The sequence below is a fragment of the Ornithorhynchus anatinus genome, chromosome 15 (genome assembly GCF_004115215.2).
Source record: "Ornithorhynchus anatinus isolate Pmale09 chromosome 15, mOrnAna1.pri.v4, whole genome shotgun sequence".
In the NCBI taxonomy this organism is placed as follows: domain Eukaryota; kingdom Metazoa; phylum Chordata; class Mammalia; order Monotremata; family Ornithorhynchidae; genus Ornithorhynchus; species Ornithorhynchus anatinus.
The window spans coordinates 26,204,043-26,227,945 of NC_041742.1; the positions used below are offsets into that span (position 1 = coordinate 26,204,043).

General features: G+C 63.4%; 1 protein-coding gene across 3 annotated transcripts; it reads left to right on the forward strand.

Moving 5' to 3' along the window:
* Nucleotides 1-1,291: 1,291 nt before the first annotated feature.
* On the forward strand, nt 1,292-23,304 carry MGAT4A (alpha-1,3-mannosyl-glycoprotein 4-beta-N-acetylglucosaminyltransferase A). 3 transcript variants are annotated; one of them, XM_029079994.2, is made up of 18 exons: nt 1,292-1,346; nt 3,337-3,573; nt 4,090-4,162; nt 4,923-5,189; nt 6,073-6,240; nt 7,198-7,338; nt 8,983-9,116; nt 9,864-9,910; nt 11,570-11,683; nt 13,145-13,220; nt 14,298-14,412; nt 15,214-15,344; nt 15,911-16,018; nt 17,684-17,877; nt 18,271-18,349; nt 19,312-19,378; nt 19,519-19,631; nt 20,480-20,506. In XM_029079994.2, the coding sequence occupies exons 4-18, from the start codon at nt 5,096-5,098 to the stop codon at nt 20,504-20,506; spliced, it is 1,608 nt and encodes a 535-aa protein (XP_028935827.1). In that variant the 5' UTR covers nt 1,292-1,346; nt 3,337-3,573; nt 4,090-4,162; nt 4,923-5,095. The 3 variants fall into 3 exon arrangements, with proteins under 3 accessions (XP_028935827.1, XP_028935829.1, XP_028935826.1); XM_029079993.1 differs by lacking the exons at nt 1,292-1,346; nt 3,337-3,573; nt 4,090-4,162 and adding an exon at nt 21,699-23,304 and having other exon boundaries at nt 5,096-5,189; nt 20,480-21,246; XM_029079996.2 differs by lacking the exons at nt 19,312-19,378; nt 19,519-19,631; nt 20,480-20,506 and having other exon boundaries at nt 17,684-17,947.
* The last annotated feature ends 599 nt before the right edge of the window (nt 23,305-23,903 follow it).

Sequence of the window (23,903 nt, forward strand, 5' to 3'; positions counted from 1 at the left end):
TAAGTTAAATACATTCTCTTAAATAAGTTCTCTTCAATGAATAAATTCTCTTAAATAAGTTCTCCTAAATAAACAAGTGCTCTTAAATTCTCTTAAATAAATTCTCTTAAGTTCTCTTAAACAAATAAATTCTCTTAAATAAATTATCTTAAGTTCTCTTAAACAAATAGATTCTCCTAAATGAATTCTCCTAAATAAACAAGTTCTCTTCAATAAATTCTCTCAGGTAAATTCTCTCAAATAAGTTCTCCTACATAAACAAGTCCTCTTAAATGAATTCTCTTAAATAAGTTCTCTTAAATCAGTTCTCTCAAATAAACCCTCTCAAATAAGTTCTCCTAAATACACAGGTTCTCTTAAATGCTCTTCAATGAATCCCCTTCAATAAACTGTCTTAAACAAATAAATTGTCTTAAATAAATTCTCTTCGATAAGTTCTCTTAAACAAATAAATTCTCTTAAACGATTTCTCTCAAATAAGTTCTCCTAAATGAACAGGTTCTCTTAAATGCTCTTAAATGAATGATCTTAAATAGGTTCTCTTAAACAAATAAGTTGTCTTAAATGAATTCTCTTAAATAAGTTCTCTGAAACAAATAGCCTTAAATAAATAAATTCTCTTCAATAAGTTCTCTTAAACAAATAAATTCTCTTAAATAAATTCTCTCAAATAAGTTCTCCTAAATAAACAAGTCCTCTTAAATGCTCTTAAGTGAATTCTCTTCAATAAGTTCTCTTAAATAGCCTTAAATAAATAAATTCTCTTCAACGAGTTCTCTCAAACGAATAAATTCTCTCAGATCAATTCTCTCAGATCAGTTCTCTCAGATCAATCCTCTCAGATAGGTTCTCCTAAATAAACAGGTTCTCTTAAATGCTCTTCAATGAATTCCCTTCAATAAACTGTCTTAAACAAATAAGTTCTCTTAAACAAATAAATTCTCTGCCATAAAAATCTCTTCCGTTCAACGAATCCCCTTACGTCAACGGGGTCGCAGCGGCCTCGGGCGTGGCTGAGCCACAGCGCCCCCCTGAGGCGTCTCCGCTCCCCGGGGCGGCGCTGCGCGAAGCGCGGGACGCGCCGCGTCGCCGGAACGGCCCCCCCCACTTCCGGTCGCCATGACACCCGCGGGTCCCGCCCCGGAAGTGACGTCGGCCCCCCCCGGGAGCGACGGCCCAGCCGGCCAATGGCGAGGAGGGCCGGGCCCGGCGGCCGGCCGACAGCGGGGGCGGGCGCGTGACTGACGGGGCGGCGGGCCGATGGGAGCGCGGCGGGGAAGCCGGGCGGCGGCGGCGGCGGCGGCGGCCGGGAGAGAAGGCGGCGGAGCGGAGCCCCGAGCGGGGGCGTGAGTGTGCATGGGGGAGGCGGGGGCTGCACGACGGGGCCGCGGGGGGACGCTGTCCCGAGCGGGGCCGGGGGAAGGGCGGGCGACGGCGCGTCGCCCCTCCGGGCCAGGCCCACGAATGACCGCATCGCCCCCGGTGGCCACGCCCCCCGTGGGCACGCGCTCCGAATGGCCCCGCGCTCCCGCTGGCCACGCCCCCGAGGGTCACGTGCCCAGGGCGGGCCCGCCCCATCGTCCTCTCTGGCCACGCCCCCGGGGTCACGTGTCCCGAGCGGGCCCGCCCCTCGTTGGCCCGTTGTCCTCTCCGGCCACGCCCCCGAGGGGGGCACGTGCTCCGAATGGACAGCCCCTAAAGACGCACGCGCTCCTGTTTGGCCACGCCCCTTGCGGTCACGGGCCCCGAGTGGGCCCGCCCCATTGGTCCACCGCCCGCTCTGGCCACGCCCCCGATTGTTACGTGTTCCGAGTAGACACGCCCCCAGGGCTCACGTGCTCCCGGGGGGCTCGGGGCCCCCCCGACGGTCACGTGTCCCGGTGGGCCCGCCCCCATGGATCCATCGTCCTCTCAGACCACGCCCCCGACGGGCACGTGCTCCGAGTGGACACGCCCCCATTGACCCCTCGTTCTCTCTGGCCCCGCCCCCGATGGGCACGTGCTCTGAATGGCCCCGCCCCCAGAGGTCGCGCGCTCTCGCCCGCCACGCCCCCCCCGACGGTCAGGTGCACCGAATGGACTCGCCTCAAATGCGCACGCTCCCGATGGCCACGCCCCCATCGGCCCACCGCCCTCTGGCCACGCCCCTACGGTCACGTGCTCCGGCTGGCCCCGCCCCCGAGCGTCACGCCCAATGCGGCCTCGCCCACGCGCCTCCGCTCGTCACGCCCCCTATGGTCACGTGCCCCGGCCCCATTGGTCCGCCGCCCTCTGACCACGCCCCAGATGCTCACGCGCCCCCGATGGCCACGCCCCCATCGGCCCACCGCCCTCTGGCCACGCCCCTGCGGTCAAGTGCTCTCGATGGTCACCCCCTAGGCGACCGCGCCCCCATCCACCACGCGCCTTCGCTCGCCAGGCCCCCGAGGGTCATGGGCTCCACCCTCATTGGCCCATCGCCCTCTCTGGCCACGCCCCTATGGTCACGTGCCCCGCGTGGGCCCGCCCTCATTGGCCCACCGCTCTTCCCTGGCCCCGCCCCTACGGTCACGTGCTCCGAGTGGACCCGCCCCCAGGGCTCACGTGCTCCCGATGGCCCCGCCTCATTGGTCCACCGCCCCCTCTGGCCACGCCCCTGATGGGCACGTGCTCACGTGCTCCCTGTGGCCACGCCCCCAAATGGTCACTTGTCCGGATGGGCCCCACCCCTTTGGTCCGCCCCCTCTGGCCACGCCCCCGGTGGTCACGTGCTCCGGGTGGGTCCGTCCCCAGTGCTCCCGTGGCCACGCCCTCGACGGTCACGTGTCCCGGATGGCCCGCCCCCATTGGCCCATCGTCCTCTCTGGCCACGCCCCCGGTGGGCACGTGCTCCGGGTGGGCACACCCTCAGTGCGCACGTGCTCCCGATGACCCCGCCCTCTCGATCACGTGCCCGGTTGGGCCCTCCCCCGTTGGGCCACCGCCCTCTCTGGCCACGCCCCCGGTGGGCACGTGCTCGGATTGGCCCCGCCCCCGACGGTCACGTGGTCCCAATGCCCCCCTCCCCCCCCCCCGGCTGTCATTCATTCATTCATTCATCCATCCATCCATCCATCCAGTCGAATTTCCTGAGCGCTCACTGTGTGCGGAGCGCTGTGCTGAGCGGCCGGGACCGGACCAGAGGCCATGACCCCCCCCATCGTGCTCCGCCCCGTCGCCCTCCGACCCCCTCATTCGTCGCACGATATTTCTTCGGCGCCGACCGCGTGCGGGGCACTGTGCTAAGCGCCGGGGGGGGGATGCGGGGTCGTCGGGTCGTCCTACCTGAGGCTCACGGTCTTCATCCCCGTTTTCCAGATGAGGTCACCGAGGCCCAGAGAAGCCACGCGACTCGCCCACGGTCCCACAGCTGACAAGCGGCCCAGCCGGGATTCGAACCCACGACCTCCGACTCCCCAGCCCGGGCTCTCGCCGCGGAGCCGCGCCGCTTCCCGTGACCGAAGGCTTACTGCGTGCGGAACACTCCGCTAAGCGCTTGGGAGCGGCCGCCCTCGCATCGGACTGTGGCCCTCCCATTCGGTCCTCCATTCGGCGGTACGTAGCCGGCGCTGACTGTGTGCTAAGCGCTGGGAGAGGACCCTACTACACCCGTAGAGGGCGACCCCTCGTCCCCCGCCCCCGTCTTTCCGTTTTCGTTCACGCCGTGGTATTTCTCGAGCGCTGGCTGCGTGCGGGGGCACCGTGCTGAGCGGTCGGGAGAGGCCACTACAATAAAAATAATAACGACGATGATGATGGTATTTATTAAGCGCTTACCGGGTGCCCGATACTGTCCTGAACGCCGGCGCAATTCGCGGGACAGAGCACGGGCTTTGGAGCCAGGGGTCATGGGTTCGAATCCCGGCTCCGCCCCTCGTCAGCTGCGGGACCGTGGGCGAGTCACTTCGCTTCTCTTTGCCTCGGTGACCTCATCTGTCAAATGGGGATTGAGACCGCGAGCCTCACGTGGGACCACCCGACGACCCCGTATCTCCCCCGGCGCTTAGAACGGTGCTCTGCACGTAGTAGGCGCTTAACGGCTATCGACATTATCATCATCTCGCCTTCCAGATAAGGCCACCGAGGCAGACGGCACCGCCGGGCCAGGGAGGAGGACCGACGTTAAGAGTCCCCGCTGGGTCGGGTGAGTTTTCGGCCCGGCGCTCGTCCCGCCGGGCCCGGCGCCTCCTTCCTCTCCTCCGGACGTCTCGGTCCGGGCCCCGCGGCCGACGAATGATCCCGGGCCTCCGGATTCCGGGCGGCGAACGGGGCGATTACCCCGGCGGCGTGACCCCATCCGTCGCAAGAGCGGGATCTCGTTCGGCTTTTCCGGGGGGAGAACGGGGGCGGGGGGGGGGGGGGGCGTTGAGCTGCCCCGCCCGAGGTCCCGCGGAAACCGAGCGTATTATTTTCCTAAGGGTATCCGCCGGGCGAGCCGGCGGAGGAACGGGCTCATCCGGGCGGACGGCCGGGGCTCACGGTCCTCGGCCCCGATTTGACGGATGGCGGGGGGGGGGACGGAGGCGCGGAGAGGTGAAGTGACCTATCCGTGGTCACCCGGCCTGCCAAGCGGCAGAGCCGGGATTAGAACCCGGGTCCCTCGGACGCCCGGGCTGTAGCCGCCGGGCCGCGCCGCTGCTCGCGGGAGACCGTCGGCTCGCGGTGGGCGGGGAAGGTGTCCGTTCTGCCTCTCCCGAAATAACTCCGCCGGATCGATTCTAGTCCCGGCTCCGCCGCCCGTCCGCCGCGTGGCCCTGGACGGGTCATCTCGCTTCTCTACGCCCCGGTCGCCTCAGCTGCAGAACGGGGATGGAGGCCGCGGGCCCCGCGCGGGACGGGGACCGCGGCCGCCGAGAGATCCCGCTCCGGGGGCCGAGGGCGAAAGGGATCTTCTTTCCGCGCAGGAGGAGGAGGAGCGGGCCCCGCGTCCGGCTCGATGCAGCCCGGGAGGAGACGCCGGGATCGCCGTCCCTCTCCCGCGGGGCCGTGCGGCCGGGCGGCCGAGATGGGGGCGGCCCGGAGGCGCCCCGGCCCCCGCGACATCGCCGCCGGCCGGGCGTGAGACGGTGGGACTGAGATGAGGCTGCGGAACGGCCCGGTGGCCGCCGCCTTGGTCTTCGTCACCTCGTTCCTCGGTCTGTCCTGGTACACCGCCTGGCAGAACGGGAAAGGTGAGGAAAATCGCCTCTCCGAATCCGGCCGCTCCCCCGCCGGGCCTCGGGCTCGGCTCGCGCCGTCGAGCCCTCTCCGACCCGCGGCCCCAGAGGGTCCTCGGGAGAAACCCGGGAGCGGTTGACCGTTGCCGCCTTAATGATAATACTAATAATGACGACAGTAACGGGAAGCAGCGTGGCTCGGCGGAAAGAGCCCGGGCTGCGGAGTCAGAGGTCACGGGTTCGACTCCCGGCTCTGCCACTTGTCGGCTGTGCGACTGTGGGCGAGACACTTCACTTCCCTGTGCCTCGGTGACCTCATCTGTAAAACGGGGATTAACCGTGAGCCTCACGTGGGACGACCCGATGACCCGGTACCCACCCCAGCGCTTAGAACGGCGCTCTGCGCACGGTAAGCGCTTGACGAGCAAACACCAACGTCATTAATAGTATCTGCTAAGCACCGACTGTGGGCCGAGCGCCGTCCGTTCATTCTTTCGGGCGTATGTATTGAGTTAAGCGTCGCTAAGCGCCTCCCACGTGCCGAGCGCCGTCCTAATCCTTTCGGAGGCCAGCCGGCGAGTTAGCCGTTTCCCAGCCTTCGTCTTCGAGGATGGGATGTAACCAGAGGCAGGCACCGCGTCCTCGTCGGGAAGAAGGGCGCGGCGTGAAAGGGGTCGGCCGGCTCCATCTCATCCTCGGAGGAGCCCGTCCGCGGAGCTGACGAGAGCCATTCCCCGGCCTGGCGGGAGGAGCCCGGGTTCGGGGGGCGGCGACCTCGCGTTCCGGGCTCTTCTCCGGAGGGCCTCGGCGGGTCTCTCCTCCCCACTCGGGCGCGGGGGTCCCGCGGGCGGCCCCGGATCGCACGGGTGAGATGGCCGGCGGCCCTCTCTCCCCGCAGAGAGGCTGATCGCCTATCAGCGAGAATTCCACGCGCTGAGGGAACGGCTCCGGAGAGCCGAACGCAGGACCCTGCAGCGTTCCTCGGAACTCAACGCCGTGTCGGAGCAGTTCAGGAGAGCCGTGGCGGAGGCCAGGGGCGGCAACGGGGCCCTGACCGGCGTCTCGGGTAAAGAGAACGCGTCGCCGGCTTCCCCTCGGGCCCGGGGGGCTCGTCGCGGGCGGGGGACGCGGCTGTTCGGCGGGAACCGACGTGGGGCGGGCGGCTCCGGGGCCTGAGACGTCGCCCGGGCCGAGCACAGAGTCCCCCCCGGGTCGCCGTGAAGACGTACAGAGGCCCCCCCCCCTCGTTCGATCCCATCTACGGAGCGCTCGCCGTGTGCAGAGCACTGTGCCGGACGCGTGGGAGAGGACCGCCGAACAATAAACGGACTCGTTCGAGCTTACTCGGTTTGTAGCTCTTCATTCTGCCCGGAGGGTCGCCTCGTTATTCCTCCGTCCTCCCCGTTTGAGGAAAGCCTCACCACGTCCGCGCGTCGCTGTTCTGAAGGAAAACTTCCCCGGTTTTAGAAGCGAACCTTCGACCGGGGCCCGGGAGCTCCCTGGGGGCAGAGAGCGCGTCTTCCCACGCCTATACATTGTCCCTTCCCAAGCGCCCAGTACGGTGCCCCGCACTGAAATCCCACTGACGAGGAGGAGGAAAACAAGAATCGAGGCGTTTAAAAGCGCGGCTCCGACTCATCCACCGGCCGAGGCACGGGTTCATTCATTCGGTTGGATTTTACCGAGCGCTTACCGGGCCGCAGGGCGCCGTACGAAGCGCCGGGGAGAGCCCCGGGTGATAACAGACACGTTCCCGCCCGCAGCGAGCTCACAGTCCCGGGGGCGGGGGGAAAGACAGACGCCAAAAGCAAGAAATAGAGGAAAAATAGATAAATTACAGATCTGTACGTATGGGCTGCGCGGACGGGAGAGGGGGACGAGTGGAGGAGCAGGCAGAAGCGGCTCCGGAGGGGAAATCGGGGCCCGTCCTTGAACTCTTTCCCCTCTTCTCCAAATGGGAAATGGAAGCCGCCGAGCTCTCTCCGCCCGCTCGGAAAATTCACCGCCGCTTTCTGTGTCGCAGATGCTACCTTGAAACTTCTGAAGGAGCTGACGAGCAAAAGGTCCCTCCAGGTGCCCAACATTTATTATCATCTGCCTCACTTATTGAAAAATGAAGGCAGCCTCCAACCGGGCGTGCAGATCGGCTTCGGAAGGACGGGAGGTAGGTCTCCGTCATTTCAGCTCCGTATCCGGGGTGGGCGCCGGCCCGTCCCCTCCGGTGATGACGGAGATGACGACGGTGTCGGTTAGGCGCTCGCCGACCCCGTAACGCCGTCCTCTCCCTGGCGCTCTGCACACAGTAGGCGCTCGAGAAGTTGCCCGGATGGAGGGACGGGTGAATATCTGTCTCCCCGTCTCGACCCTAAAGTCCCGGTGGGCGGGGAACGGGTCGGAAACGCTCGGTAAATACGATCGACGAACGTTTTCTTTTTTTTTTTTTTTTTTTACAACTATCAGACGCCTTTCCCGGCAACTGAGAGAGTAAAAAGCCCACGTTTTACGCGCGTGACATCGTCTCGGTCCTCTCCTTAAGGGCAGGGAGCGCGTCTGCCGGTTCTTCGGTGTTTCGCTCTCCGTAGCGCTCAGTACAGTCCGCGGGTCGGCCGTATTTATTGGGCACTCACCGCGTGCGGCGCACTGGGCCGGACGCCCGGGAGCGTGCGATACGGAGGCCACGTTCCCCGCCCGCAAAGAGCGGACGGTCTGGGGGGAGACGGATATTAATAGAAGCAGCGGGGCTCCGTGGGAAGGACCTGGGCTTGGGAGTCAGAGGCGGTGGGTTCTAATCCCGGCTCCGCCCCTTGTGTGTGACTTTGGGCAAGTCTCTTCGCTTCCCTGGGCCTCAGTGACCTCATCCGGAAGATGGGGGTGAAGACCGTGACAACCCGATCACCTCGCGTCCATCCCGGGGCCTGGAATAGCGTTCGGCACATAGTACGCGCTTCACGAATACTGTTGGTGTTATTAGTAATAGAAATGACAGATGTGGACACGGGCGGGGTGGGGCCGGGGGCGGGGGACGAACGACGGGAGCGACGCGGAAGGGAGCGGGAGAAGAGGGAAGGAGGGCGAAGGCAGGGAAGGCCTGAAGAAGTGAGTGGCTTCGCCTCCATCTCTGGCCACTTCAAGTCCGGAGGCCTAGAGAATCCCCGACGAATCTCGAAATATTTCACATGCGATATAATATCGATATTCTATCCGTATGTATATATTTGTAGAATTAGTTTACGGTCACTATAGCGTTCCGAGCAACAGTGTGGATTAAAGGAAAGGACAAGGGCCCGGGAGTTAGAGACCCCGGATTCCGATCCCAGCTCCGCCGTGTGTCTGCCGGGCGGCCTCGGTCGAGTCACTTCCCCGATCCGCGCCTCGGTCGCCTCATCCCCAAAAGGGGAAATCCAATCCCCGTTCTCCTTCCGACCGGGGCCCCTCTCTCGTATCTGCCCGGCGCGTAGTAAGTGCTTTATAAATCCCAGTTATTACTATTACTGCCGTACTTCTCCGGCGGTCATCGTGAACAATCCCCAAACCTGGGCGTTAAAAATGGAGGAGAAAGCTCTTTAAGCTAAAAAACCTAACTAGGTGGGTGATTTTGATTTCTGTTCCCGGTTCGCTATCGACGTCCCCGGGCCAGCTGCAGACCTCCGGGCATCCCGCTTTCTGAGGCGCCGTCCGTTTCCGATATTTCCCGTGTCCCATCGAGAAAGGATCGAGCGGGCCCGCGGGGTCTCCGAGCGAGCCGCGTTAAAGACCGTTCACTAATCCGCGTGGGCGCCGCGCCGATAATCCTTTCGTTTCCTTTCAGTTTCAATCGTCATGGGGATTCCCACCGTGAAGAGAAAAGTCAGATCTTACCTCACGGAGACTCTCCATTCTCTCATCGATAAACTATCTCCCGAAGAGAAGTTGGATTGTATCATAGTCGTCTATATCGGAGAGGTACACGCTTACTCGCCTCTGTAGTCGATCCGTCTCGGTTCTTCGCAGCGAGTTGGGAGCAGGGGCTTCGATCGGGATCGAAGATATTTCGGACAGGCCATTTTTAAAACCGCCAGTTCTAAGAACAGGTGATGTGCGCATCTGGCCTAATTCAAGCCTTGGAGTTCTTGACCCCTGTATCTTCGTTGGTTTTGTCTCTGCTTCCTTTTCTTTTTGTCCGCCTCTTTTTTCTTTCTTGGTTTCTCTTTTTTTCCTGCCTTCTGGTGCGAGCCTCTTTCTGTGTCTCCGGTCGTCCTTCGCGCCTTCGTCCCCGGGTCGTACGCCTTCCATCTTCTATTTCATTTAAGGGCTGACGACGAGCCGGGTGCCGTTCAGAGCCCCGGGATAGATGCCGGGTGATCGGGTCGGACACAGACCCTCTCCCGCACGGGGCTCCCGATCTTCCACGTGAGGGAACCGAGGCACCGAACGGCTAAATGACTTGCCCAGGGTCGCACGGCAGACAACCGGGATAAGAACCCAGGTCCTTCCGACTCCCGGCCCCGGACTCAAACCGCTAGGCCCCCGCGCTTCTCTCTACGCACTCCTCGATTCGACCGTCCCCCGCTCCCGTTTCGAAACTAGGACCCGGGCCTTCCGTTTCCAAAAGCCGCGTCGACGCTCGCGGGGCCGGTGAGAGTTTCGATGCGAAAAATACCCCGGCCCGCCTACGCTTACCATAATCCTTTTTCCCTCTCGTCTTCCCAGACAGACCCCGACTACGTGAACAGCGTGGTGGCCGTTTTGGAGAAAGAGTAAGTCCCTCGAACCCAGCCGGGGCAGTTGAAAACTTTTCCGTGCCGTATCGTCGTTCCGTCGGTCTTTTGCGGAGGGAAAAAAAACACCTGGTTTTCACGGAGCTGGGTTATTCGGAGGGAGAGGGAAGCCCTACCGTTCTCGTGGTTTCTTAGACCCTTCCGTTCCTCTCCCCCTCTAGACGCTCAGCTCGTTGTGGGCCGGGGACACGTCTGCCGGCTCTGGTGCGTCGCGCTCTCCCCAACGCTCACCACAGTGCCCTGCGCCCAGTAAGCGCTCGGTAAATGCGATCGATCGATCGACTCTCCGCCCCGTGCCGGGCCGGATCTACCCGTTGCTTATTTTGCCGGCGTCCGCTAAGCGCTTACTCTGTTCCGGGCACCGTACCGGGCTCTGGGGTAGATAGAAGCTCCCCCGATTAAGACTGTGAGCGGGGATTGTGTATCTGTTGCCGAATTGTACGTTCCAAGCGCTCAGTACAGTGCTCTGCGCATAGTGAGCGCTCAATAAATATACCATCGAATGAACAGAAGCTAATCGGGTAGGACGCGGCCTCTGTCCGCCACGGGGCTCCCGGGCTTCATCCCCATTTTCCGGAAGAGGTGGCGAGGCGGAGCGAGAGGGGAAGGTCGCACGGCAGGCGAGTGGCAGGGCCGGGATTAGAACCCAGGTCCTCCCGGCTCCCCGGCCCGGGCTCTAGCCACTAGGCCACACTGCCCGCCCCCCGGCAACCCCTTCCGCTGGTGGCTCCCGGTCTGCGGCTCTTTAAGGCACCCAACCGGAGTCCCGATTCTCAGAATTCCCGGCCCTTACTCTCAAATGGAGGATCCCGGCAGTCGCCGTGCGTCCGTCGACCGGCTCCCCCCGGCCCCGTTGGCGTAGCTCGCCCGCAGAGCTTCGTCCTGTAAACGCGACGTCCCGGCTTCGCCCGTCACGTCGGGGCCCCCCCCAGAGGCGATCGCTCCTCCCGGCAGCTGCCGACGGGGTGCGCGGTGCGAGGACGGGGCGGGGGAACGGGGGCGGGTCACAGCGCCGGATTCCCGGTGACCCCCAGCTACGTCCCGGGCGGGGATCGTCTGCCGATTCGGTGCTACGAGCTCTCCCAGGCGCTCGGGAAATACCGTCGATCGGATCTCGGCGCGTCGACCGCCAAGATGGTGGATTGCGCCCGATTTTCTGTACCCGGGACCCGACGGGTGAAGACAGACACGGGACGGGCGAAAGATATCGCCCTAAGCGGGAGGAAAGACTACCCGGGGGAGATCGTTCTTTCCACGTCTCCTCTCCGCTTTGTCGGACCTGCCCTCCTCTGGACCGTGGGTTCGTCGGGGGCAGGGACGGTGTCCGTTTATCGTTCTCTCTGTCCCCTCCCAAGCGCTCGGTGCGGTGACCTGCACCCGGTAAGCGCTCGGTCAGTACGCTCGGACGGACAGTGGACGTTGACAGAGCTAACTCATCACCTGACGCCTGGAAACAGCAGAGGCGGCTTTGGTGAGACAGTGAGACGTTTTCAAAGCGGACGTATTCCTTCCCCGAACTCAAAGCAGGAAAGGGATCCGCCGCGCCTGCCGGTCTCTCTGGGGCAGAGATCGGAAGTCGAGCGACGCGGCCAACGGCAGCCTTACGGCGCTTGAATGACTCCGCCTTTCTCGCGATAGATTTTCGACCGAAATCAATTCCGGCTTGGTGGAAATAATATCGCCTCCCGCCACCTATTATCCCGACCTCACAAACCTAAAGGAGACGTTCGGCGATTCCAAGGAACGAGTCAAGTGAGTTTGGGGCGGTTGCACGTATTGCGCGTGACTCTCGGGAGACGGGTCCGAGCCCCTGGTGAGCGGGGAACCTGTCGACCCAACGTCTCGCGTCGAGCTCTCCACGTCTACGTGCCCCGCACACGGTAAGCGCTCGATAAACGCGACTGATACGTGGAAGGCCGCGGCCTCTCCGAATCGAGTCGGGTGGGAAATTCCGCGTGTTGCCCTTTAGAGTCCGGAGCGGATCTACTCTCTGGAACCGTTCCGGCTTCGTTCCTTCCTTTTTAAATTTACCGGGGTGTCGCGTCAGTGACTTTCGGATGCTTTGAACCGATAGGATCATAGCGACACCACAGTAAAGTCGGCGCCCACGGGCAGACCAGCAAACCATCCTCCGGCACTTCCACGTCGCGGGGACGCTCACGCCGATATCGGAGAGGGTATTCTCCCCCTCCTCGCCCGTTAATTTCGGCGAGCGTGCCGTCACGACGGGGTGCCCCCTCCCTGTTTCGACCTTCCAACCGTGAATAACGAGAATAAGAGTATTTGCGAGGGACCGGCCGCGTGCCCGACCCTCTCCTGCGCGTTGGGGTAAATACGATCAGATCGGACACAGTCCCTGTCCCACGTGGGGCTCACGGTCGAATGATGGTGATGGCGGTGTCTGTTAGGCGCTCACTATACGTCAGACACCGCTCTAAACGCTGGGGTAGATACACGACGGCGGGGCCGGACACAGCCCCCGTCCCGCGTGGGGCTGGCCGTCCTCGTCCCCATTTTACAGAGGAGGGAGCTGAGGTACAGAGATGGTCGGCGACCCGCCCGCGGTCACGCAGCCGGCGAGGGACGGAGGCGGGATCGGAACCCGGGACTTGCTGACTCCCGAGCCCGGGCCCTATCCGCTAGGCCGTGCCGCCTCTCAGGAGGGGGAAACTGAGGCCCAGGGAAGTCAAGGGAGTTGCCCAAGGTCACAACACAGGCGGGTGAGAGGCAGCCTTGGCCTCGCGGAAGGAGCCCGGGCCCGGCAGTCGGAGGACCTGGGTTCTGATCCCAGCTCCGCCACTCGTCTGCCGCGTGACCTCGGGTGACTCGTTTATCTTCGCCGTCCCCCAGTGACCTCATCTGTAAAATGGGGGCGAAGACCCCGCGCCCTCCGTGGGACAGGGACCGTGTCCAACCCGATCAGCAAAGTGCCGGGCATCTGGCGAGAGCCGACCGACTTCCGTGGAAAGAAATCGACAAACAAACCAAAAATCGAGGTCCTCTGACTCCCGGGCCCGCGTTTTCTCCCACGAGACCACGCCGTTCCTTCCTTTGCGTGTCAGGGCCTTCACCTTTTGGCCACCTTTTCTAGGTTTCCAGGGGCAGGTGCTAATTTTCGTAGTATCTCCTTCCCGCGCGAGTAAGATCCCGCAGTTCAGCGGTCGCCGGTTGGGACTTCTAACTCTCGCTTTCGACGGTTTCCTTTAATTTCAGGTGGAGAACGAAGCAGAATTTGGATTACTGTTTTCTTATGATGTACGCCCAGAGGAGGGGCATTTATTACATCCAGGTAAATCTTTGGATTTTCTCCCTGTTGAGCGTCGTGTGGTCACGAGACCCGAGATGACGTTCCTCGGGCTCTTACCACGTGCCGAGCCTTTTGTTAATAAACCAGAAAAGGCGGGACGGGAGCAGATCGGACGGTCCCCGTCCCACACGGGGCTCGCCGTCTAAAGGGGGGAGAGAACGGCTGTCACATCTCCACTGTTAGAGATGTGGAGACCGAGGCACCGGGAAGTTAAATGACTCGCTCAAGGTCACGCAGCGGGTAAAAGGTGGAGCCGGGAGGAGGCTCCAGGTCTCCCGACTCCCAGGCCCGGGCTCTGATCACCAGGCTCTCTCTCTCACGATATCTTTCGGCTCAACGGACCGTCTGAAATGTTTTCTTCTGGTGCGTTTTTGACGGTGTTTCCTAAGCGTCTACGAGGTACCGCGCGCTCATCCTAGCCAGAACGGATATTTGAAAGGAACAGTGTAAAGACTGTACGATTTCATCAGTATTTACCGGCTTCCCAAATGCAGTAATCATAAATATTATCGTGGACCGGCGAAGCGCTTACTTCGTGCCGAACGCCGTCCTACGAGCCGGAGTAGATACGAGTTAATCAGGTTGGCCCTGTCCCGCGTGGGGCTCGCACCCTTCATCCCCACTGTACCGCCGAGGCCCAAATCTAGTCCAGATCAAGCGGGACGGACATTTAACGCGACCGAACGCTTTCGGCGAGGGCGAGGCTTCGGCAACCTCAACCGGGCGTATTTATCGGCCGCTCCCCGAGCGCGACGCCCCGCGCCGCGCGCGCCGGGGAGAGGACAGTAGAACCGCCGACCCGTTCGGGGTACGATGCACTGGTGAAAATAAGGCTCCGTCCCGCCCCACCTCCCCGGAAGGTCCCCCCGTGCCTAGAAGGGAAGGGGCGGACGAGGTTGGAGGGAATCTGGCGCGAGATCGGAAACGATGATCAACCATTGACGTTCTCCCCGCAGATGGGAAGCTCTGGCCCGTGAACCCCCCGTTCCGCCCCTCTGTCTTCCCGCCTCCTTCCCCCTGCGGCGCTTTCCGTTAATCCGGTGCTTCCGTTTCCCCCAGCTGGAAGACGACATCGTCGTCAAGCAGAATTACTTCAGCACGATAAAGAATTTCGCCCTGCAGGTCTCCTCCGAAGACTGGATGATTTTAGAGTTCTCCCAGCTGGGATTCATCGGTGAGAAAACCGTCCAGCTCGGACGGTGCAATCCTCGAAGTCGTAAACTCTCTCACTTTTACTGTCGTCGTCCTCGTTTTCGGGTAACCCGACGGCTTTTCCTAACTTTTGGAGCCAGGTAGACTCTCTGAGAAGTGGAAAAAACCCATCTGAATTGAGTTTCGGCTCTCCCTCCGAGGAGCCGTCCGCTACGGTTTGACCGTAGCGTTTTTACCTCGGGCGAGTGAAACCGTGGAGTTTCACCTCGGATGGGGGAGTGACTTCGCCTCTCTGAGCCTCGGTTACCCTACGGGTGAAATGAGAGGTCGATCCCCGGCCTCCTTCCTCTCGGGATCGCGAGCCCGGCGGGACCTGTCTCTTCGGCCGTCTCCCCCAGGGCTCGGGACGGCGCTCGCCACCGAGGAAGCGCTTAACAGAGACCGCGGCCGTTACGAGTTGAGCGAGGCGGTCGACCGACCGCGTCGCCGGCTTCTCTCGATGGGAGGGTCGGCCGGTAAATCTGCGACGGCTCAACTGGGAGAGCGCCGAAGCCCGAGGGGCGAAGATCGCACGGGTGGTATTCGAGGACGACGACGACGGTGTCCGTCGAGCGCCTACTCTGTGCCAGGCGCTGTTCTAAGCGCCGGGGCCGGGGAGGGAAGGAGAATACGGGGTCATCAGGTCGTCCCCGTTTTCTGGCTGAGCGAACCGAGGCCCGGAGAGGGGAGGCGGCTCGCCCGCCGTCCCACGGCGGGCGAGCGGCGGAGCCGGGATCGGAACCCACGGCCGTCCGGCCGGTTCTGACGCCGCGCGTCTTTGCAGGGAAAATGTTTCAAGCTCCGGATATCACGCTGATCGTCGAGTTCATATTTATGTTCTACAAGGAGAAGCCCATCGACTGGCTCCTGGATCACATTCTCTGGGTCAAAGTCTGCCATCCCGAGAAAGACGCGGTAAGTCGGCCGCCTAACCGAGGCTTCGACTCCGGCCCCGTTTTGCCGGGAGATCTCGAAATGCCGACCCGCCTGCCCTCTCCTGTTTCTCGGTGATCAGGACGGCCACCGTTAAGGATGAGAACGATAGCGTCCGGGAAGCGTTAGGCGCCGTCGGCGGCGGGGCGGAGCGGGTAGGGAGTCGGGAGGACCCGGGTCCTAATCCCGGCTCCGCCGGGGGACCTCGGGCAAGCCATTTACCGTCCCCGTGCCTCGGTCTCCTCGCCTGTCCTCCCTCCGACTTTGAGGGTGAGCCCCGTGCGGGACGGGGACCGGGGCCCACCCGGCTCCCTCTGTACGTACCCCAGCGCTTAGAACAACGCGCGGCACCTAGCGCTCGCCGGAGGTCGGTGATATTCACCGAGCTCTGACTCTGTGCCGGGCGTCGTACGGACGCACTCGGGAGACTACGGCGTGCCAGAGTCGCCAGACGCGGTCCCTGCCGAAGACTTGGCTATTTTTCGGAAGGAAGGTGGATTTCCCGGTCTCCTAACGTGAACCCTAAATAAATGTTTGTTTTTTTCAAGAAACACTGCGATCGCCAGAAAGCAAATCTGCGAATCCGCTTCCGACCGTCCCTCTTCCAGCACGTCGGCCTGCACTCTTCTCTCCCTGGAAAAATCCAGAAGCTTACGGTCGGTGCCTCCCCCGCCCGCCTCTCCACCGACCCGGTGGTCTCGGCTCCTGTTTTTGAGTCTTTTTCCCCCCCCGCTCGCGTAAAAATCGACACCGTTCCGTTTTCGGCGGTCCGCTTTCCCCCGTTCTCCTTTCGCGTCGGTTTCGTGAAGGGAAACGTGGACGTCTTGACGGATTCCGTCGCGATCCGAATGGCAACCTCGAGGCCCGTCACGTTCTTACGTCCTGGCGGGGCCTGCCGAATCGCGTGGAGCGAAAAACGAGTAGTCATTCCCGTCCCGGGGCCCGAAAAATCGGGATTGAGCGTGAGAGGGGTTGGGAGAGGGTGGCGTAACGCCGCATGGCGCCCGCCAAGCGTTCAGCGGAGCGCCCGGCGCACAGCGAGCGCTCGATAAAGCCGACCGAAGGAATGAAAGGAGAGTAACGGCCGGATTCGGATTCGCAAAGCATTTCCCGTACCCCGAGCTCCGCACCGAGCGTCGGGATGACGACGAGACGGTCGGGTCTGCTCTACGGGATTCTCCCGAGTGCTTAGTGCAGTGCTCTGCGCCTAGCAAGTACTCCAGAAATACCACCGGCGGATCGCTCGAGCCGGGGAGAGAGGAGGGACGAGCCCGTGAGCTCACCGTGGGCCGGAAAATTCCTGCTGGCGGCCAGATCGTCCTCTCCCAAGCGCCCTGTAGAGCGTTCTGCACACAGTCAGCGCTCAGTAAATACGCCTGAAGGAAGGGCCGGTCTGGGGGGCCGGGCCCGATGGGTCGAGCGCGGAGCAGGAGGCCCTGGGTTGGAATCCCGGCTCCGCCCCTTCTCAGCCGTGCGACGTCGGGCAGGTCGCCTCACTTCTCGGTGCCTCAGTTCCCTCATCTGTACAATGGGGATGGAGACCGGGAGCCCCACGGGGGACGACCTGGTGACCTCGGGTCCCTCCCAGCGCTTAGGTCGGCGCTCGGCACGTAGGAAACGCTTAACGGACGCCGTCATCGGCAGCGTCATCCTCCGGAAAAGGGGGAGGAAGACACCGTGAGCCGCACGCGGGGCAGGGACCGCGTCCGACCCAGCGCTCGGCACCGCTCCTGACACGTAGTCGGCGCTTAACAGACACCGTTAAAAAAACATCGAGCGAAGCGGCCGATCCATCCGTTGTATCTGAGTGCTGACTGTGCGCAGAACGCTTAAGGGGACAGTAGAATAATAATAAAAATGGCACTTAAAGTCATAATACTGGTGGTACGTCACAGTCGGCAGACACAGTTCTTGCCCACGAGGAGCTTACGGGTTTTTAACGGTATTCTTTTAGCGCATATTATATATGCCGTGATAATAATAGCGGTCTTCGTTAAGCGTTTCCCATGTCCCAGACACCGTGCTGAGCGCCGGGGCGGATCCAAGCAAGCGGGGTTGGACCCGGTCCCCGTCCCCCGTGGGGCTCACGGTCCTCACCCCCATTTTCCAGCCGAGGAAACCGAGGCCCGGAGAGGTGACGTGACTCGGTCGAGGTCACGCGGCAGCCGAGATCGGAACCCAGGACCTCCCCCCCCCCCCCCCCCGGGGCTCCGTCGAGTCGACGGGACCCTCCGGGAGAGGAGATATTCGGGGATTCCCCTCGTCTTCCGCCAAACGGGGGGACGTGACGACCGCTGAAAGGAGCCCTCTCTTCCCCTCAGGATAAGGACTTCCTGAAACCTCTGCTCCACAAAATCCACATCAATCCGCCCGCCGAAGTGTCGTCTTCTCTCAAGGTCTACCAGGGGCACACCCTCGAGAAAACGTACATGGGAGAAGATTTCTTCTGGGCCGTCACTCCCGTGGCCGGGGACTACATCTTGTTCAAATTCGACAAGCCCGTCGACGTGGAGAGGTCGGTCGTCGCGCTGGTGCGGTCTGAAGATGGGGAAAGTCCAGGATTTCTGCGCCGTAAAACTCATTAGGTCACGGGTGCCGCCTTCTCTGGGGGGGGGTTAAATGGTGTCTCCTAAGCGCCCACTACGTACAAGCGACCGTCCCGCGCGCCGGGGTGGATACCGGCTCACGGCGTCGGCCGCGTCGCGTCGCTCCCCTGGGCCTCGGCTCCCTCGGCCGGGAAAAGCGGCGACGGAGGCCGCGGGCCCCGCGCGGGACGGCCCCGCGGCCTCGTCTCCGCCCCGGGGCTCGGCCCGGGGCGGGCGCTGACCGCAGACCGTCGTCGTCGTCGGTGACGTCCCTCAACCGTGCGAGCCCGGGTGACCGGTGACTTTCGGCTTTCCCGTTTCAGGTACCTGTTCCACAGCGGCCATCCGGACCACCCCGGTGATATCCTCGTAAATACAACCGTCGAGGTCTTGCCCTTCAAGGTAGGATCCCCCTCGAGACCGTAAGCCCGTGGTCGGCGGGGAACGCGGCGCCCCGCCGGCCTCCCCCCGGTGCTCGGAACAGGGCCCCGCACCCGGGGACCGACCGAGACCCCGAGGGGGCCTCTTCCTCGGCCCCCCGGACCGGAGGCCCGCGGCGGGCGGGGCACGTCGCGTCTGCGTTCCGCACGCGGAAGGTCGGGTCGGGCGATGGGCGACGCTGACGAGGCGGGCCGTCCCACCTGCCGCGAAATACCGGGGCTCCGTTTCCCTCGCGGAGAGGAAGGGAAGTGGGGACGTTCAGCGTGGGGAGAGAGAACGGCGACGTTCACGCCGTCCCCGACGGGGAGGTTCGTAAATTGAGCGCGGCAGACTTGGCCCGCGGGGAGGTTCTTCCTTCCTCTCCGCTCGTCACGTTTTCCGGCCCTTCGGTTCCGGGAGGCGATCGGACGGAATCCGTCTTCGGTTTTAACGAGCTCCCTAAGAGTCGGGCAGCGTGGCTGAGCGGAAGGGGCCCGGGCTCGGGAGTCAGCGGTCGCGGGTTCTAATCCCCGCTTCGCTCCCCTGGGCCTCAGCTCCCTCATGTGTCAAACGGGGATGAAGACCGCGAGCCCCACCCGGGCCCGCCCGATCCCCTCCCGTCTCCCCCGGCGCTTGGAACGGTGCCTGGCCCCCAGGAGGCGCTTAACAAACACCGTCATCGTGATCCCGTATCATTAGACGGGGAAGAAAGTTCACTCATTTCGGCTTTCTACCTGCGGTCAGGATAACGAGTGGAAACGCGTAGCGAGGAGGATGACGGAAAACGCTAGAAACTCCCCAGACGGAGACTCGTCGGTCCCCTCCTTCTCGACGACTTTGACAGAGAGGTGGTTTTTGAAGGAAACGCCGTGTTCAGATGTCACGCGGACGGTAAGCGTTTTACGAGAACGTTGAACCGCGTATATCTGTCCGTCCCGCCTCAGAGTGAAGAAATGGAAATTCACCCGGACGCCGAAGAGAGACGCTTAGAGGACGGCTATTTCAGAATAGGTACGTCCGCCGTCGACGGGGAGGAAGCCCGTCTCCTGCGGCGGGGTGGCTCCGGGACGGCGATTCTGGCGGTCGCAAGGGGGGAGGCGGGTCAGCGGGTGGGCCGGGTCCCGACCCCCGAACCTTTCCTTCTTCCGAAGGGAGATTCGAGAGCGGCGTGGCCAGGGGGACCGTCCACCCCAGCCTCAACCCGGTCTCGGCCCTCCGGCTCTCCGTCGTTCAGAACGCGGCCATGTGGGCCATCCTCAGCGAGGTGAGGTGGCGAGGGAGGACCCGGGTTCCGACCGCCGGGCGGCCGGGGGCGAGGCACGTCCCTGCTCTGGGCCTCAGTTCCCTCCTCTGGGCTCCCGCTCCGGGCCTGGCTCCACCCCGGCGCCGAGAACGGGGCCGAACGCACGGGGATCGCTTGACGGAGACGGCCGGTCAGCGTAACTCCCCGGGCCTCCTATGCGTTCGTCCATTCGGTCGTGTGCAGAGCACTGGACTGGACGCTCGGGAGAGGACAACGGGAGACGGACCCACGCCCTGCCCGCAGCGAGCTGACGGTCTCGACCGGGGGGCGGGGGGGGGCGGGGGGGGGAGTCGGACGTGAATAGAAATAAAGGAGATGACAGATACGGACGGCGTGAGCGGGGCTGGGAAGGGGGGGGTGAGCGAAGGGAGCCGGTCGGGGCGACGCGGAAGGGAGCGGGAGAAGAGGGAAAGGGAGGCTCGGTCGGGGAAGGCCCCTCGGAGGAGACGGGCCCTCGAGTCATCGGCCGATCCGGGGAGGGCGTTCGGGGCCGGAGGCGAGACGGGGCCTCCTCTCCTCTTCCCCCGCCCCCTTCTGCGTCGCTCTCGCACTTGGATCGCCCTCCTTCGTCCCCCCGGCACTTACGGCGAGTTCTCCATCCCTACTAACGTCCGCCTCCCCCCCCAGACCGTCGGGCCGTCGCGGGCGGGGGACGCGTCTGTTCCGTCGCCCTCTCCCGGGGGCTCCGCGCCCGGGGAGCGCTCGGTCAGTGCCGCCGGCGGCGGGCGGGATCCCGACCCCCTCCCGGGGGGTTTGCGGAAACGACGATCCCGTGGCTCGACGCGTGATTTCTCCATTCCCCGTTTCAGATTCATATTAAAAAGATCCCAAACTGATGCGGGGCGGGGGCCTCTTCAGGAGCCGAGGTGACGCTTTTTCCCGGGAAAAGCCTCCGTCCCCGAAGACCGAAGGGGAGAGCCCGGCAGAAGGCGCGGGGTCGGAGGGGTCGCGCCTCGGATTACCCCGCCTCCTTCCTCTTCGCTATTTCACCGGAGAGGAACCGCAGCCAGGAGACGGAGATCGACCCTCGGGACCGGACCCTTCTCGACCGGGCCCTCGAAGCCGCCCCCTCGTCCGCGGCGGCCTGGGGCTAGCCGGCCGCGTCGGCCCCCCGGAGAGCCGCCGCCGACCCGAGAGGGCGCCGGGTCTCGCGAGCCGCCTCTCGGGAAGAGTCGGCCGGCCTCACCCCGACCCACCCTCTTCTGGCGGCCGCCGGGAGACGAGCGGGGTACCCGCCGGACGCGTCGGGGAGGGTCGCCTCGCGGAGAACGCCGCGGCGACGTCTTCGGGCGGTGCCCTTCCCGGCGGCCCCCTCTTTCGGCGAGGGGCCGGCTCCCCGCCCGGGGTCCGCGGCGCCGCCGACGGTCGAGGCGGGGGCCTCCCCGCGAAGCCTCCCGCCCTCGCCGAGGCGGACGGACTCCCGAACCGAAGAGGCCGCGGGCTCGGCGCCCGCCCGGCCCCCGCGTCTCCGAGGCCCCGCGAGAGGCAACGGGGTTCGACGAGCGCCTTCTCCGGGCAGTGCGCCGTACGGAGCCCTAGGGGGAGGACGACGGCATCGGAGCCCGATCCGCCCCAGGTAGGTGAGCCGGCGGGTGGCCGGTGAGACCGGAAAACGTCGCCCCGTCTTTTAAGCTTCGGAAATCCATCGGGAAGGCCTCCGCCCTTTCCCCGTCTACCATCTACCGCCCGCCCGGCCCCGTTCGGATGTCCCTCTCCGTCCGGCTCCCCCGCCCGCCCCCGACACCGTGAGCCGGCCGTGGGCGGGGATCGTCCCTCTCCGTCCCCGTATCGTCCTTGCCCAGGCGCTTCCGTGTGCGGGGCGCCGTCCTAAGCGCCGGGGAGAGGACGAGAGGATAACAAACGGGCACGTCCCCTGCCCGCGGCGAGCCGCCGGTCACGGTGCCCGTCACCGTCGGGCTTCCAGGGGCTACCGAGGCCGGTGAATAACGGTGGGAGTCGTATCCCTTAAAAGACGACGCGCCCGTCCCCTGTAAGCGCCTAACGGTCTCCCCGTCCTCGGCCCCACAGCTCAACAGAGGACGGTCACTCGCCCGTCTCTCCGGAGCCTCGCGTCTTCCGTCTTCACCCACCTCGCTTCCTAAACCCCCCTGGGGTTCGACGGGAAACGATCCTAAATCCGGGAAGCGGCGGCGGCGGACGACGCGATAACCGGTTCCCGTTCTCTTGGGCTGCCCTCGTCTCCCAGGACGCGTCTCTCTCCGCGTGACGCTTTTTAACGACACGCGGTATCGCCTTTCCCGGGAGAACCGATTCGTCGCCCAAACCCGTCGACTCCTCGGTGCCTTTACTGGGGGCTCTTCGTCTTTGCTCGACCCTACCGGGCTGAATTCTCCTCCTGGGACGACCTCACCCGCGAGAAGAGCCGTAACTCTTTCCCAGAAACGTCTAGTCGATATTCGGAACGAAGAGCCCGCTCCCGACACGCCGCTAAGCCGGAGTCACGTGGCGTCTCGGTCGCCGAAACGGAATCGGCCGGCCCGTCGGCCGTATCTGCCGAGCGCCCGGACCCGTGTGCGGAGCGCTGGGTTTGGCGCGGGGGAGCGCCGGCCGGTTGGGAGAGAGGATCCCCGCCTCCGAGGAGTTTCCGAAGGAGGGGAGGAGAGCGTGTCAGTCAGTAACTCCGCCTCCACTCCGGATAACCAGACCCTTGCGCTCCCCAAGGCTCCGCACACGGTAAGCGCTCGGTGAATACGACCGACGGAACGGATAAGGGAGAGCCTCCGGGGGAGGAAATCGCACTTAGGGGACGGCCGCTTAATCCAATCGTGACGTTTACTCCGCGCCGGGGGGGGTGGATAGGAGCCGGTCGGGTCGGGCGGAGTCCCCGTCCCCCGGGGGGCTCCCGGGCTCGACCCCCCATTTCACAGACGAGGGGACCGAGGGCCGGGGGAGGGAAGCGACCGGTCCGGGGCCGGGATCAGAACCCGGGATCACCCGGGGCGTACGTCTCCCGCGGCACGTACGTACAGATGGGTGATTTTTCCTTCCGTTTCTTTCCGTCAACGTCCGCCTCGCCCCGCCGGAGCGGGAGCTCGCCGCGGGCGGGGGACGGGCCCGCTCGTCGTCGCCCGGGACTCTCCCAGGCCCTCCGTGCCGCGCCCCGCGCCCGGCCAGCGCCCGATAGATCCCGGCCAACGGGAGCATCCGTGAAGGGCTCGTTTCGTGCAGGGTGTCCTACTGAGCGCCCGGGAGAGTGGAGAAATGGGGAATCTCGTGGATTCTGCCGGCGCTCCGCCCTACGAGGTCTCCTCCTCCTCTTCCTCCCGCTCCCTTCTGCGTCGCCCCGCCGCCCGGATTCCCGCCCTTTCCCTCCTCCCCGCGACGCTTACGTCCACATCCGGGATTCCTTTATTTCTCTCAACGGCCGTCTCCCCCTCTGCGCCGTCCGGCCCCGTTCTGCCGTCCCCTCCCGGGCGCTTACAACGGCGCTCGGGAGAAACCACGGCTCGACCGACGGACTGGGGAGATGGGGATAAGGACGCTGGCCGCTTCGGTTACGGAGAGGCGGCAGCGCGGGGAAGCGGAGACGTGCGACGGTACGGCGCTCAGAACAGCGCTCGGCCCGAAGTGAGCGCTCCTGACTTCTCTGTGCCTCAGTTACCTCCTCCGGAAAATGGGGATGAAGACCGTGAGCCGCACGTGGGACGACCGGATCACCCTGGACCGCCCTCGGCGCTTAGAACAGTGCTCCGCACAGAGTAAGCGCTTAACGAATACCAACGTTATCATTATCGTCACGGCGGAGGGAAGGGGGAGTGAGGATGGACGGCTCCGAAGGCCGACCTCCCCTTGTAAAACAACCCTCCCCCGTCGATGATCAGTTTCCGTAGAGAAGACGCCACGGCGTTCGTGACCGGTTTGTCTCCGGGCCGAGTTCACCGGGAAGTTTCTATCGTCGTCGGCCGAAGTGTGCTTGCGAAGCGCCTAGTACGGTCCTCTGCACTCAGCAGGCGTTCGGTAAATACAACCGAATGAATAACGTTCAAAATCTAGCCCCGGATTGGATCCCGGGTCCTTCTGCGTCCCAGGCCCGGGCTCCAGCCCCCGGACGGGCCGGGTTCGGCTCGGAGGCGTCGGTCGGCGCTATTTGTCGAGCGCTTACTACGTGCAGGGCGCCGTACCGAGCTCTCGGGGAGAGGAAAACGCGACAAAATGCGTCTAGAAAAGAGGAGACCAGATGGGGCTCGACGACCTGGGGCTCGGGACGGTCCT

Excerpts from the sequence above, each read along its gene's own strand:
- MGAT4A (XM_029079994.2), top strand. The coding sequence starts at position 5,096 with ATGAGGCTGCGGAACGGCCCGGTGGCCGCCGCCTTGGTCTTCGTCACC. Across the intron at positions 6,241-7,197 it reads GGCCCTGACCGGCGTCTCGG|ATGCTACCTTGAAACTTCTG; the intron begins GTAAAGAGAACG and ends TCTGTGTCGCAG. Across the intron at positions 14,413-15,213 it reads CTCCCAGCTGGGATTCATCG|GGAAAATGTTTCAAGCTCCG; the intron begins GTGAGAAAACCG and ends GCGTCTTTGCAG.